A 13,924-nucleotide genomic window follows, 5' to 3' on the forward strand; every position below is an offset into this window, starting at 1 on the left:
TTAAGACAAATGTATTTTTCCATAGTCAGACTGCTTGCCTGTGTAGGTATAGTAGTGAGTGAGAGGCTGTTTAGCTCTGTGGGTTTTTAGTTGTGCATCACAAGTTCACAGCGGATAGCGGTCAAACAAGAGAACAAACAAACTCTGCAGTTGATGACTCGATACACATGTCTGGGGCCATCCCTGCAAGCTATTCAAAATCCACATTCTGTGTATTGGTAGTGATGGCTGGCTGCCTGTCAGTCTGACACCCGCTCACTCCGGGATCTACTTGAATGGCTCGTGCGAGCTACTGGTAGCTCCCGAACCCCTGGTTGGTTACCCCTGCTTTAAAGCATAGGCTACGCTACTTCTACTTGTAAAAAAGGGAAACATTTTTACAAAAGTTACCACGCAAAGACTCTCACAGCACAAATAACACAGAATACATTAATCCCCCATCAGACAAAACACTTAAAATGAAAAATTATACTATTTTGGTACAAGACAGACAAGCATCGAGAAGACTTGCATGAATTATTCCAAAACAGGAGCATGCTTCATTAAACTGCAAAAATAACTAATTACATAATAGTGTAGACAGTAGTAGTAGTAGTAGTACACATACATTTTAACCATATTTGTCCTTCAGAAATGTTCAACACAAACTTATATCCTTATTCTGAACTTGGTACATCGTATGAATTCAAAGTACCTATTGTCTGTCTTCATTTTCACCTTTGTGGAAAACAGTCACCCAGTGGAAGAAAACACAGAAAAGGCTTCAGATGACTACGCTGGTTCCACTACGGGAGCTTCTATCCTACAAGAGAAAGCAACAGAGAAAAGTCAAAAGCAAGTAAATGAGGTAGAGAGACACACAGAAACAGTGTGGCAGAGAGAGAGAGAAGCAAAATAAAGAAAACACATATAAAATGTTAAGATGTACTCGACAATATGTCAGTGTGTATTTGTGCAAGATCAACTCATATACTCATGTGTAGTAGGTCTTACAGAAAGGCGATCATAGTTCCTTCTATCGCTGTGGCGACCAGGCTGGATGTCGATGGCCGAGTAACAGGGAGGTTTTTCTGGCCAGTCCTTCCCTTTGCCTTTCCGTCCTGCTCCTTTCCCGCTATCCTCTTCGTCAGAGCTCCAGGACCCTCGCCGACGTTGTGGGGGTGTATAGCTCCTGTCCCGTCTCGGTGCAGAACGACGCAGTTCGTCCATCAGGTCGTCGCGGCTACGGGAGCGCGGTGCGGACCCGCCGCTTCTCCTCCCCCTCTCATTTCTCCCTCCTCCTGCGAGTGTCCCACCTCTTCCTCCTCCTCCTCGGTTCTCCCAGTCAGAGTCGTCGCTGTAGCCTCGCAGGATCCCCCGGCGAGGCGAGGAAGGATCTCTACTCCCGTGGCCGTCGCGGTGGTGAGCTCCTCCACCGACGGTGCGACTGGAGCTTCCGCTGGAGTGGTTCGACATGCGGTAGCCGCCCCCCCTGGTCCCCTCTCCTTCTCTTGGGCCCCTGCGCGAGGAAAAGCTTGATCCGCGTTGGACGATAGGCGGCAGGGTTATCACCCTTCTTTCCAACCCCCTCACCCCCATCTCGTCCAGGGCTGACAGCATGCTGGGAGGCCCCGCGGAGAAGGGCACCGCCTGGGAAGTGGGCTGAGGATGAGGTTGTAATGGGGGCAGGTGCTGCGCATTGTTGGGAAGCATCAGAGGCCCCCCGACGTCCATTCCCCTCACCTGGTGCTCCAGGAAGTCCAGCACCTGATTGGTGCCATGGAAACTGTCGCGCGCGCTGCCGTTGCTGTGAAAAGCGTGTGGTGGTGGGGGAGGGGCGTGCTGCAGGTGGTGGCTCATCATGGGTGCCGGGCCCATAGGACCCATAGGACCCATAGGACCCATGGGACCCATGGCGAAGTTCTGCTTAGAGGGGTACTCTGAAAATGAGCCTGGAACGACATTGTTGAAATGGTTGATTTCATACTAAAAACAAAAGTATAGAGATCTAATACTCTTATTTAGACCTGAGAGCAGATTCTACAAATGTCTTTTAAATCATGATTTCTATGTCAGTGATTTTCAAATGTCAGGGACCCCAATTAATTGGCCGTGGACCCCAATCTCAAAATATGTTGTTCCAGGGATCCCCCCAGAAGCAAACATTCGCTCTGAAAGTTATATTCAAATATTTGACAAGCTCGTATTGCGGCAGACTATGCCACACTATGAGCTTGTAGATCTGCAATTTTTTAAATTGCTAAAGTATAAGATAACACCAAAAGGGGTTCCCATCTGGGACACATTTCCATAAAGTATGCCCTGTGATAGTGGCATTAAGACCATTACTTCTGGATACTTATGTGTCCTTGTAGGCATATCACTAAATTGTATACCATCCCTATGATGACTGACTCTCACCTTTCCCATTAAGGTCAATTTATGCTTTGCGCAACAAGCGTCGAAAGACACTACGTGTTTCACAATGTTCTGAGTTTTGAGCGTTCTGTCGGCCATTCGCCGAGAGTATTGCCAGAAAATGTTACCAAGGAAGCGATATTGTTATAAATTGTTCATGCATCTCTGTCATAACAGAGTCATGACCAATCACAGAATGGGACATTTTAATATGCCTGCGTCACTGCGTGCCACCATTAATCTTTCTAGAGGTACACGTCTGTTAGCCTGGAACTCACCTATGCTTTTTATGGCATAGGCAGCTCCCGGCAGGATCCGCCGGGAGAAACTATGCGCAGCGAATTAAGACTAATTACTTAGAGCGACAGAGAGAGAGAGAGGAGTGTGTGTGTACATGTGTGCGTGTGTGTGTCAATTTAACAAAGGTGCAGACGATCAGAAATCAGCAGAGAGTGAGCGATGTTTGCGCTACTCTATGCCGAAGTGAAGTGGACTCGGACCCAGACATTTTCTTTCTCCCTGGAAAGAAAAACGTCTGGGTTTCCGAGGCTACACGTCTGTTGACACACAAAGCATACATTTATCTTGTCTGGCTGAATAAAATAAAATAAAACCGAGGGCAGAGACCTGCCACTCATCTTAAAACAACAGCGTAAAGAAGAAAGAATGTCACCTGTACCTGAGTATAGTACTGGGTTGCCATGGGAAACGTTGGAACTAATGGGAGCATAGATGGGTTGTCCATGGAGCCATGGTGCCATGGCCTTCTGAGCATCCCGTAACATTCGATGCTGCATCACCGCTGGAGCAAATGGAGAAAAGGTGTCAGCTTGCGTGATATGGACACCAACATGAACTCGGGGGTGCATATCATATCATATCATATCATATATAGGTGCTGCCCCTCAATAGTCAACAGTCGACAGAGATTTGATTCGAGCAGTCAGGGTTTTTGCATGTTGATTTCTTCCCAGGCTGCCCTAAGGTTCGACCTCCCGTTAGTTCGACCGGATCAAGGTTGGTGAGGGATGCAAGTTTCACCTACTGCTAAGTTTCTCTATCTACTTCCAATAGGTAGAATTCAAAATAAAACCTTCAGTTATTTTCAGCTTTTGGACAAAAGAAATCTGTGTATGTACAATTACAATAGCGCAATTATGAACAATGATCACCACAATTTGGTGTCACGGTGTCACAATCTCAACCAGTCCATGGTACAGGTAGTCAGGTCCATCTGACATATAGAGATGTGTTGACTAATAATATGAATTAATATTACGTTTCCAATAGTGTAATAAATAAAAGTAGCTTATTTTGAAATCTGCCCAGTTTTGAGAGAAAATTCAATTTCTATTGAAGCCATCATCTTGACCCTGGTCAAAGTAAACAAAACAACTATACTACAGTACACACAATCTGCACCCAGTCTGATGCAGTCTGCCATCATTATTGCGAACGCAGTGATTGCGAACGCAGTGAGCATTTACTATGAGACCCAGCAGATCCTGTCTGTGTGTGTGTGTGTGTGTGTGTGTGTGTGTCACGCTGTAACACCACCCGCCCACCACCAGAGGGCGCAGCTGTATCACACACAAAAACACACACACACATGCACGCGCACACACACACACGCACGCACGCACACACACACAAAACTTAACTTAAAAAAAACTAAACTTAAAAAAAAACTTAACTTAAAAAAAAAAAACTTAAAAAGGAAAAACTTTAAAAGGAAAAACTTTAAAAAAAACTTAACTTAAAAAAAAACTTAAAAAGGAAAAACAATTTACGAGCTGCGTTCGCTTCCCGCGTTCGCGTGTCTTACTTGTGTAGTTGCCTTACCAGATTTATAGATTTTTACATGCTCAAAGTTTACTAACCAAGTATCCAAGTTTCCAACGTGGTATAAAATCACACTGAAACGCTCGCAAATGTGGGATACTTTGACATAAAGACCTATAATGTGTATCAAAGAAATCGTCAAATATTAGCATTAAAAGCCTGAATCTTATTTGACTAATTAGTAATTATCCAATCCTCCATCCTTAAATAATAAGGATGGATGGAGAGAACAGGGTCAAAGGTGTAATGTGCTGCTAAATTAATCAGATGGCACTAATGAGTCCCTCTATTACACATACTGTAACTGTTCAAGTCAGTATTTAGTACTGGAATGTACTGTGGCTGTATTATAACTTTGCATGTATAACTTCTTGTATAATGTATTATGATCCGACTAGACCTAGAGTATTAGTAGGTTCAGGTTATGTTTTATTGTAGATATTTACTGTAGGCTATTAACCCATTTTGAGCGGGAACCCCTTTTGGTGTTTTAAACATTACTTTATAATTTAGCTATTGAAAAATAGCAGATCTACAAGCTCATAGCGCGCCACCGAGTGGCGCGCTACGAGCTTGTAGGTCTGCTATTTTTGAAAAATCGTGAAAATATTTATTTCAGAAAACTGGAGGATTTTGAGGTCAGGCCTAAATGGGTTAAGTGGATGTTTACGATGTGTTTTGGTTTGTTTTCCTTTTTATTCCTATAAAAGGACACAGACTAAACCCCACAAAAAATGTATATCAACCAAAGTTATTATTAAACATCACCAGAACCATTCCTAACATTTTAAATGTTTTTTTTTGTGGCTTTCGCCTTTATTTTATATTTTTTATGGAGGGACAGACAGTAGGCTGACAGGAAATGGGGAGAGAGATGAGGGGGAAGACATGCAGTGAGGGCCGTCGGGATCGGGAGTCGAACCTGCGGCACACTGCCAGACTGGATTACCAGCCAAGGTGCCTGGACCACTGAGCCATGGCCCAGGCCATTCCTAACATTTTAGTCTAGTTTTTTATTGACGAAATTGTCGATATATTTAGTCTTAGTATTAGTCATCATAGCTTAGTTTTCACGTAGTTTCCATTTAGTTTTCGCCAGTGAAAAAAAGGTAGTCGACGAACATTTTTAGTCTTAGTTTCAGTCAATATAGTTTTCGCCAGTGGAAAAAAGGTAGTCGACGAACATTTTTAGTCTTGGGTTTCAGTCGACAAAATCAACACGGGCAGATACAGTCCATTGACCTCTCACCTACCCACCCAGTGTCAATGTGTGTGGGGTGGGCGGTTTTAAAAACATGACCGTATTTACCTTTCTCTGGGCAACAGCATGTCTGTGGGCAACAGGGACAGCGGACATAGCAGCAGCACTTCTGTGGGCAGCACTGGCAGCAGCATATGCAAAACAGCATGATCAGCAGCAAGGCACCAATGATGATGAATAAGACAGTCAGCCAATCTGGAAGAGTATTTGAGGTCAAGGGTCATCACCATACAAATGCTTATCGACAGACCAGGAATAATTAAACACCACACGGTTCAAATCTGTTTGACTAGCAGTGTAGTACATTATTAGATTACAAAGACTGCCAAGTTACAGAAGAAACTCTAGCCTACTTGTTGTAATGCCTAACTTACGGTAAACAATGAGCTTGACTTCACGATCCGAGTCTCCTGTGGTGTCGCCGGGAGCATCAATGGAGCAGTAATACACGCCGTTATCCCACCACATGACCTCGGTAATGACTAAATCAGCCTCTGTTGACAATATGGAAACAGAAAATACAGACAAACAGACAAACAAAAAGTTTTACCACTATGTTTGTCCTTGTAGTTGCTTTTTCATATGCTCAAGGGCCATATAACTTTTCTCTGTTGGTGTTTCACTGTAGGCATTTATTAATGGGACGATTTCATTCCTTATAGTACTGTAATGAATCCCAAATGATTATCGTCAAAATTTCATATTGAACAGTATTAAAGATAAATGTAGGTATGTAAATGTATGTAAATAGAGGCTTGATGGGCCCGGGCGGCTGGTGTAGCCGTCTGGGCACCTTGGCTGGTAATCCAGTCTGGCAGTGTGCCGCGGGTTCGACTCCCGATTTCCGACGGCCTTTACTGCGTGTCACCCCCCCATCTCTCTCCCCATTTCCTCAGCCTACTGTATACCTATCCCTCTATAAAATAAAACAAAAAGGCAAAAGCCACAACAAATATCTTTAAAAAAATCACACCCGTGTGAACTGAGTGGTGTAAGGTTTTATATAGCATGATCAGCTGTGGTCTGACGTAATAAGGTATTATATAGCCTGATCAGCTCTGATCTGACGTAATGAAATCACACCCGGATGTGATTTCACAACTGGCTTTTTTTGTGCAGAGAAAATGACCACGGTTGCTACGGTCATCCAGTTCACCCGGGTGTGATTTAATTACGTCAGAAATTATTTTGAACATAGCAACCATGGTCATTTTTTTCTGCACACAAAAGCCAGTTGTAGGAGTGGTTTACACCACTCAAAAATAGAGGCTTGATGACAAATAGTTGACAGACAGGTGGTTGGAGATAAGATTAAGAATAGATAGTGGGCCCAGGCGGTGGCGTAACCGTCTGGGCACCCGACTGGTAATCCAGTCGCAGTGTGCCGCGGGTTCGACTCCCGAGCCCGACACGGCCTTTACTGCATGTCTTCCCCCATCTCTCTCCCGTTTCCTGTCTGCCTACTAAAACCAATAAAAGGCGTAAGCCGCAAAAAAATATCTTAAAAAAAAAAAAAAAAGAATAGATAGTGATTGTGATTCTAATCCAAGGAAGAAGAAAAAAAACCTCACTGTTTTGAACGGTTATCTTGCGCTCCCGATACTCGGCACCCAACATGGCCTCATTAGTGCCCCTCTTCTGGATCACGGTGCGAACGGTACGCTGGCGATCGGGGCAGTCGTTGGCCGGGTCCTGACCCAGTTGCAGAGAAGCCTGATAGGCTTCAGAGGGAGAACAGAGGACGATGACAAATATTGTTATGATTATAAATTGAACATCTCACATTGCCCACAAAGAGCATTTACACGTACTACACTTAGCATACAAACATATGACCACATAGACCAGTTTAGAGCAGGGGGTCTAAAAGTGGGGTCTAGGATCCCTCAGGGGTCGTTGAGGGGGCAGTCTTAACCCATTTTGACCTGAGATCAGATTCTAAAAATGTCTACTGTTGTTCTACATCCTGACAGATTTCTGAAAAAGCTATGTTTCTATGTCAGTCGTTCTTTGATTTTTCAAAAATAGCAGACCTACAAGCTCGTAGCGCGCCACTCGGTGGCGCGCTATGAGCTTGTAGATCTGCTATTTTTCAATAGCTAAAGCATAACATAATGCTAACACCAAAAGGGGTTCCCGCTTAAAGAAAATGAGTTAATACTTTATGATAATCAGTTTAACTCGATTTTATACTTTGGCTATTCAAAAATAGCGGATCCACAACCTCACACCGCATCGCACCATGACACATTGTGAGCTTGTAGATAAGATATTTTTGAATAATTGTGAAAATATGTGAAAACTTTTAACACACAAACCTCAGCCAAATATACATATCAATCTGGGGATCCTACATGAAAATGTTTGAGAACCACTGGTTTAGACTAGAGGAGCCTTTAGTGCTGCATGTTTTTTTTCATATGGGAAAACCCAGCGAGGAAACCCATCGCAAACACAGGGAGAACATGCAAACTCCACCCAGAAAGGCCACTGTGCGTGGCTTTGAACCAGGGACATATCTTGCTGTGAGGCAACAGTGTGTCCATGTGCATAACTGTCACTTTTCAGGAAATGAAAGAAATGACCAGCATTCCAATGGATCCAATGTAGTTATTATTGACTCACGTAAATGACACGTTGTGAGCTATCTTTTCTAATTGTACTTTGACATTGTAGTATGATGAAGTAGGCCATTCATTTATTAAAAGTAAAACACATCAAAGGAGTTTGCACATAAAGCGCATTTTTTTCCGTGCGTTTTGCAGATCCGAAATCCGCAATAACAAACGTTATTGCGATGCGAATTGTTTAAATTAGTTGCAATGTTTTCGCAGAACAAATTTGAGTGGAGCAGCAGCAGTTGATCTGATCATTTTCAAACATGTTTGATATTTGTCTGGATCGCTATACTGTATGCCTGGAACAGCACAACGGGTGACTGAGAGAAAGACAGATGCAAGGGAGGGGGGCAATGCCATCAGCATGCTGATCACACACACACACACACACACACACACACACACACACACACACACACACACACACACACACACACACGGACTGACAGTCCCAAGAATTTTATTTTGTATTACTATCATCATTATTTTATTTTATTTTTTGCACTCACTGTATAGGACATAGTATTTTTCATAATGAGCTACAGTATATTATTGGATTCAATGCCGCAATGAGGTTATAAGGTTTTCAAGGTTTGCTATGTTTAGTGTTTTGTCCTGTCCATGTTAGGTGTATGTAATTTGTTTTGTTTTACTGTTTACATGTACAATAATGTTGTGACATGTATCTGTGTTGGGAGCCCCTAGAAAACGAGATGGTTTCATCTCAAGGGGTCTTTTCCTAATAAAGAAACTTGAATCATCAATACCTATTATCGCTATAATGTATCCCCTTAAACTTTTATAGTCTATAACATGCCTCAGTTGCCTGCATGGTATTCCTTGGTATTCCAACCAAAATGTGTAGGCTACAGTAGCCGATGAAACAACGCTTTTCAGTTTGCATTGATGAGAGACGTATATAGCTCTCTCTCTCTGTCTGTCTGTCTGTCTCTCTCTCTCTCTCTGTCTGTCTGTCTGTCTGTCTGTCTCTCTCTCTCTCTCTCTCTCTGTCTGTCTGTCTGTCTGTCTCTCTCTCTCTGTCTGTCTCTCTCTCTCTGTCTGTCTCTCTCTCTCTGTCTGTCTCTCTCTCTCTGTCTGTCTCTCTCTCTCTCTGTCTGTCTCTCTCTCTCTGTCTGTCTCTCTCTCTCTCTGTCTGTCTCTCTCTCTCTCTGTCTGTCTGTCTCTCTCTCTCTCTCTGTCTCTGCCTCTCTGTCTGCTGCCTCACCCGCTCGGGGCTTTTCATAAAGTACTTTCTCTTCAATGAGATGATCAGTGGAGATCATGTTGGTCTCGAAGGGCTCAGCAGTGCTCAAAGGGTCAAAGACCATGTGGAAAAACGGATAAAATCGACCCCAGTCCGAAAACGTTTTATACGGACGCAATATTCGGCGGCAGTGTGCAAACGTGATTGACATGACGTGAGGTCGACTATTGTTTTGCTCCGACATTCACTCCGATATTCGTCCCGAAAAACATGCTCTGTGTGCAAACACCTTAAAAAAAATTTAAACATAAAAACAAGGTTTCTGCCTGGCAGCAACAATATGACTGAGTGCAGGTTGCAAACAAGCAGATCTTAATACGTGCTGAATTACATGCATGAATGACTGCCATAGTGCAACTAACATTAGCTAATGTGTGTGTGTTCTGTGCCAGCTGGCAAACGTGTTCCCCAGTGGCCTAATAATTCATAAAACATCTGAGGCTAAAAGTATCTTGTACCTGGCTGGCTCATAAGTGGCTGAGTTATATGGTGAATAAATTAACACTAAAACAGTTGAAAATCCATCAAAGCAACAAAAAAAAAGTCTCCCCAGCTGTAAATGTAATTGGCTGTTAAAGTCTTGTGTTACTCACGATAAATAGTTGATAAGACCTTCCCAGTCTTTCAGAGTGTTCTCAATTACAGTATGTGTGGATGGATGCATGTATTACAGTATAATAATAACATAATAATAATAAATAATATGGTCCCCAGTCCAGTTGGGTACTGTATTCGCAACGTATATTTGCACATAATGTGAAATGTGTCCTCTGCATTTAATCCATCCTAGCCATTTAGGAGTAGTGGGCTCAAGTTCTGGTGCAGTGCCCAGAGAGCAGTTAGGGCGTAAATGGTGCATTTATATAGCGGCGCTTTACATAGGTTGTGCATTACATCCACCCATTGACACACACATTCATACACCAATGGCAGCGGAAACCATGCAAGGCACCAACCAGCACATCAGGAGCAATTAGGGTTTCAGAGTCTTGCTCAAGGACACTTCGACACTAGCTCTGGGGGAGCCCGGGTTCGAGCTGGCAACCTTGCGGTTACCATCCGGCCACTCTACCCCTGAGCCACCGCCACCCATGGTGTCGATTGGTCAGGTACACTTCGACACACAGCAGGTGGTGAACCCAGGGACCTTCAGTTTCCCAGATGGCCTACCTATCCACTCAGCTATGGCCTAGGGCCCTAGGCAGATGTCGTGTACCAGAACACCACAGACTCTCATCTTAAGCCCCTTAATGTCTTATACAACTCCCTGTGCAGGTTTGTATTGAGATGTCCATATGATACTCATCACTGCTTCATGTACAACTCACGGGTGCAGTACTTAGTTTAGACAGTTTTTGGTTTAGACTAGTCATTTGTTAGACCAGTCATTAGTCCTACAACTACAACCTATCTCAAACCCTCACCCTAAACCTAACCTCCCACGGGGCAGCACACCTAAACCTAACCTTAACCCATGTCTAACCAATGACTAGTCTAAACTAAGTATGCACCCCCAACTAACTGACTCAATTGGCTGCAGCCTAAATCAAGAAGGCAATTACATTGGTTTCTCTTCATTTATAAATGTATTTATTTAATTTTTAAGTGTCCTTCTTACCTGAAGCAGTACTCGGACCAGAGTCTACTCCATCATATCCACTTAGACATCTACAATACCCTTACTTTAAAAATACCAAGAATCTTCAACCAAGGACTCAACAGAGGTCTGCGCCCTCCGTTGAGTCTTTTAAATCACAACTTAAAACATTTTTATATTCACAAGCCTTTGCATCACAGACATGATCTTGCACCTTTCCTTTTAGATTACTTTGTCCTATTTGCCTGTTGTTCTATTATTGATGTCTTCTGCACTGAATTGTATTGTATTGTATTGTATTGTATTGTATTGTATTGTATTGTATTGTATTGTATTGTATTGTATTGTATTGTATTGTATTGCACTATATTCTGCCTTGTGAAGCACTTTGGTACAATGAGAGTTGTTTTTAACCCATTCGCGATGGGAACCCCTTTTGGTGTTTTAACTAAGCATTATGTTATACTTTAGCTATTGAAAAATAGCAGATCTACAAGCTCATAGAGCTTGTAGGTCTGCTATTTTTGAAAAACCGTGAAAATGCGGCACAAATCTTTGAATATATATTCTTTCAGAAGACTTTTTTTTTATTTCGACGTCAGGCCTAAATGGGTTAAATGTGCTATATAAATAAATTTGATTTGATTTGAAGGTTGGACGGAGGTCTTTCTGTTATAAAGCCCCATTTGATTGGAATAATCTTCCTCTATCTCTTAGATCGATTTCATCCTTCATTCGCTTTTAGGACATCCCTTGATTTACATCTTGTAAATGAAGTCACCTTGTTTATGCTTTTGAAGTACCAGTTATAACTTATAGCACATTTACCAATGTATTTGCACTTTCATTAATGATTAGCTGATGATGTGGTGGTTGGTGGGGTGGGTGGGAGAGGCTGAGCAAGCTGTCTGTGTATTTATGTATGTGTATGTACGTATCTGTATATTGTCTGTATTGTACATTTTATGTATTTTGTTCGTGTGTCACGGGTCCCCCTAGAAAATGAGATGCTGCATCTCAACGGGCCATCCCTTCAATAAAAATCTGAAAAAACATCTTTGCATCAGTGAGTGTGGGGGTACTTATGTGGGGTGTCACTCCAAGACAGGTGTGTGTACTAGAGACCTGCGAATGGCGGATTTAGCCGCGGTTAACCACAGTTTAGGGTGGATTTGGGTCATTCAAATATATTATAAATTAATATTGGATAAACCGCGGGTGAAATAATGCAATAATTAATGGCATCTATCTATAGGCTTATTATAGCTTTTAAAACGCACAAATTCTTAGCAAAATCTCGCAATTTGCGGATTTTCTAAATTGGAATAATGAATTAATGCAGTCAACGGATGCGGGTGACAAAAAAGCTCATCCGCAGGTCTCTATAAGTGTGTACGAGGCCGGGAGGGGATCATAAACTAGACAGCACTGCACCACTATACGTCCAACTGTAAATGCAACAGTCGGGAAGCAAACCCTGAGCCCCCCAACCCCCAAATCCACCCCCCCTGTGTAGTCTCACCTACGGAGTAGAACTCCAGTACAGGGTCTTTACAGAAGGATTTGTATCTCCAGGTCACCAGGACATCTGCCTGGTTGGCGGAGGTGGAGTAATCACAGCGGATGATCACAGAGCCAAAGAGGAACGTGCTCCTCTCTGTCTGGGGAACAATCACCTGGATGGAGAACACCTCTAATGGAAATAAGAGAGTTTGATTGATTGAAATATGTATTAACAGTTTGCAGAATTACAGTACATTTCAAGCACAAACTCAATACAAAGACTGTGAGTGGACGACCCAATTAAGCATTACACTTGTTTACAAGAGGGTCCACCTTGTTCAATTCATCAAAACATTTAGAGACGTACAAATAAACACTTCTATATAGTCAAAGAACAGAACAGGAATTCATCATAAGGGAGGTAAAAAGGGAAAAGAAACATGTACAGTGAGGGGAAAAGGGGGGTGGATTCAGATTTTACGGAGGCCAGTTTCGAATTGCAGCCGTCCGTAGGTGCCCTTTGAGAGCGGTTTTGAAGGAGTCAAGGGATTCGCATGTCTTAATGACTGTTGGTAAGGCGTTCCACATTTTGGTGGCATAGGAGCGAAAATAATTTAGGGTTGTACATGGTTCGTTGACGAGAGGGGGGTCGTCATGTCATGTAAACAGCCGCCTAAATATTTTAAAGATATAATTGAAACGTCCCTATTGCTACTTTGCAGCAGGTGCTCAAAGTGTTCATGTTTTCTTGTGTGTATGATAGATAGGAATCTGACCAGACTGGTATTAAAGAACACTCGTGTTAAACTACTCCCACATAAGTAGGCTACTGTATATCATTGTCTCATCACCACCATACATGTAATTGTAGCTGTCAATCATCAGGGTCTTACGAGCTTCTAAGCATTCTAGCATGGTACTGAGAAAAACGTATTCATTGTATTAAAAGCCTATTTATTTTGCTAGTTAATAACATGTTATTCATAGGCATGCCATCAGTGTCATGTGATTATTATTTAGTATTCTTCAATAACCATTAAGCCAATTGGTCACGTGGAACAGCTCGGCCTTGTATTGTTTACAGCCTGTTGTAATCATTAACTTGCAGACATACTTTCACCATTTTTGCTCGTCTTCTTCCTATGTCGCTCGATGGAAGTATTTAACAGTCAGACACTCGTATTTACGTATTATATATTTTTGAAGGTCCATTTGGATGTTTTTAGATAGCCTATGAAATAAAGAAAAAGAAAGGCCTTACCTATTGGCAGGTAACCAAGGAGAAGCGCAACCAATATCACATTTCCCATCTTGTTCTTCATGGCGACGCGGAAGCGCGTCTCTCACTACTAAACTAACCCAAAGTTCGCCGATTTCCACCCATTATTGTGAACCTTTACATGGACACTTTGCATAGGTTCCGCTCTGCATATTCTCTCTAT

General features: G+C 42.6%; 1 protein-coding gene across 1 annotated transcript; it reads right to left on the reverse strand.

Annotated features, from left to right (window-relative positions):
* Positions 1-349: 349 nt before the first annotated feature.
* On the reverse strand, positions 350-13,924 carry LOC306935235 (immunoglobulin-like domain-containing receptor 1). Its single transcript, XM_079518199.1, has 8 exons — positions 13,744-13,924; positions 12,502-12,672; positions 7,072-7,221; positions 5,875-5,994; positions 5,549-5,695; positions 3,077-3,199; positions 994-1,931; positions 350-802 (listed from the first exon to the last, which is right to left on the reverse strand). The coding sequence occupies exons 1-8, from the start codon at positions 13,802-13,804 to the stop codon at positions 764-766; spliced, it is 1,749 nt and encodes a 582-aa protein (XP_079374325.1). The 5' UTR covers positions 13,805-13,924; the 3' UTR covers positions 350-763.

This window comes from Electrona antarctica (assembly GCF_951216825.1).
Source record: "Electrona antarctica genome assembly, chromosome: 13".
Lineage (NCBI taxonomy): Eukaryota > Metazoa > Chordata > Actinopteri > Myctophiformes > Myctophidae > Electrona > Electrona antarctica.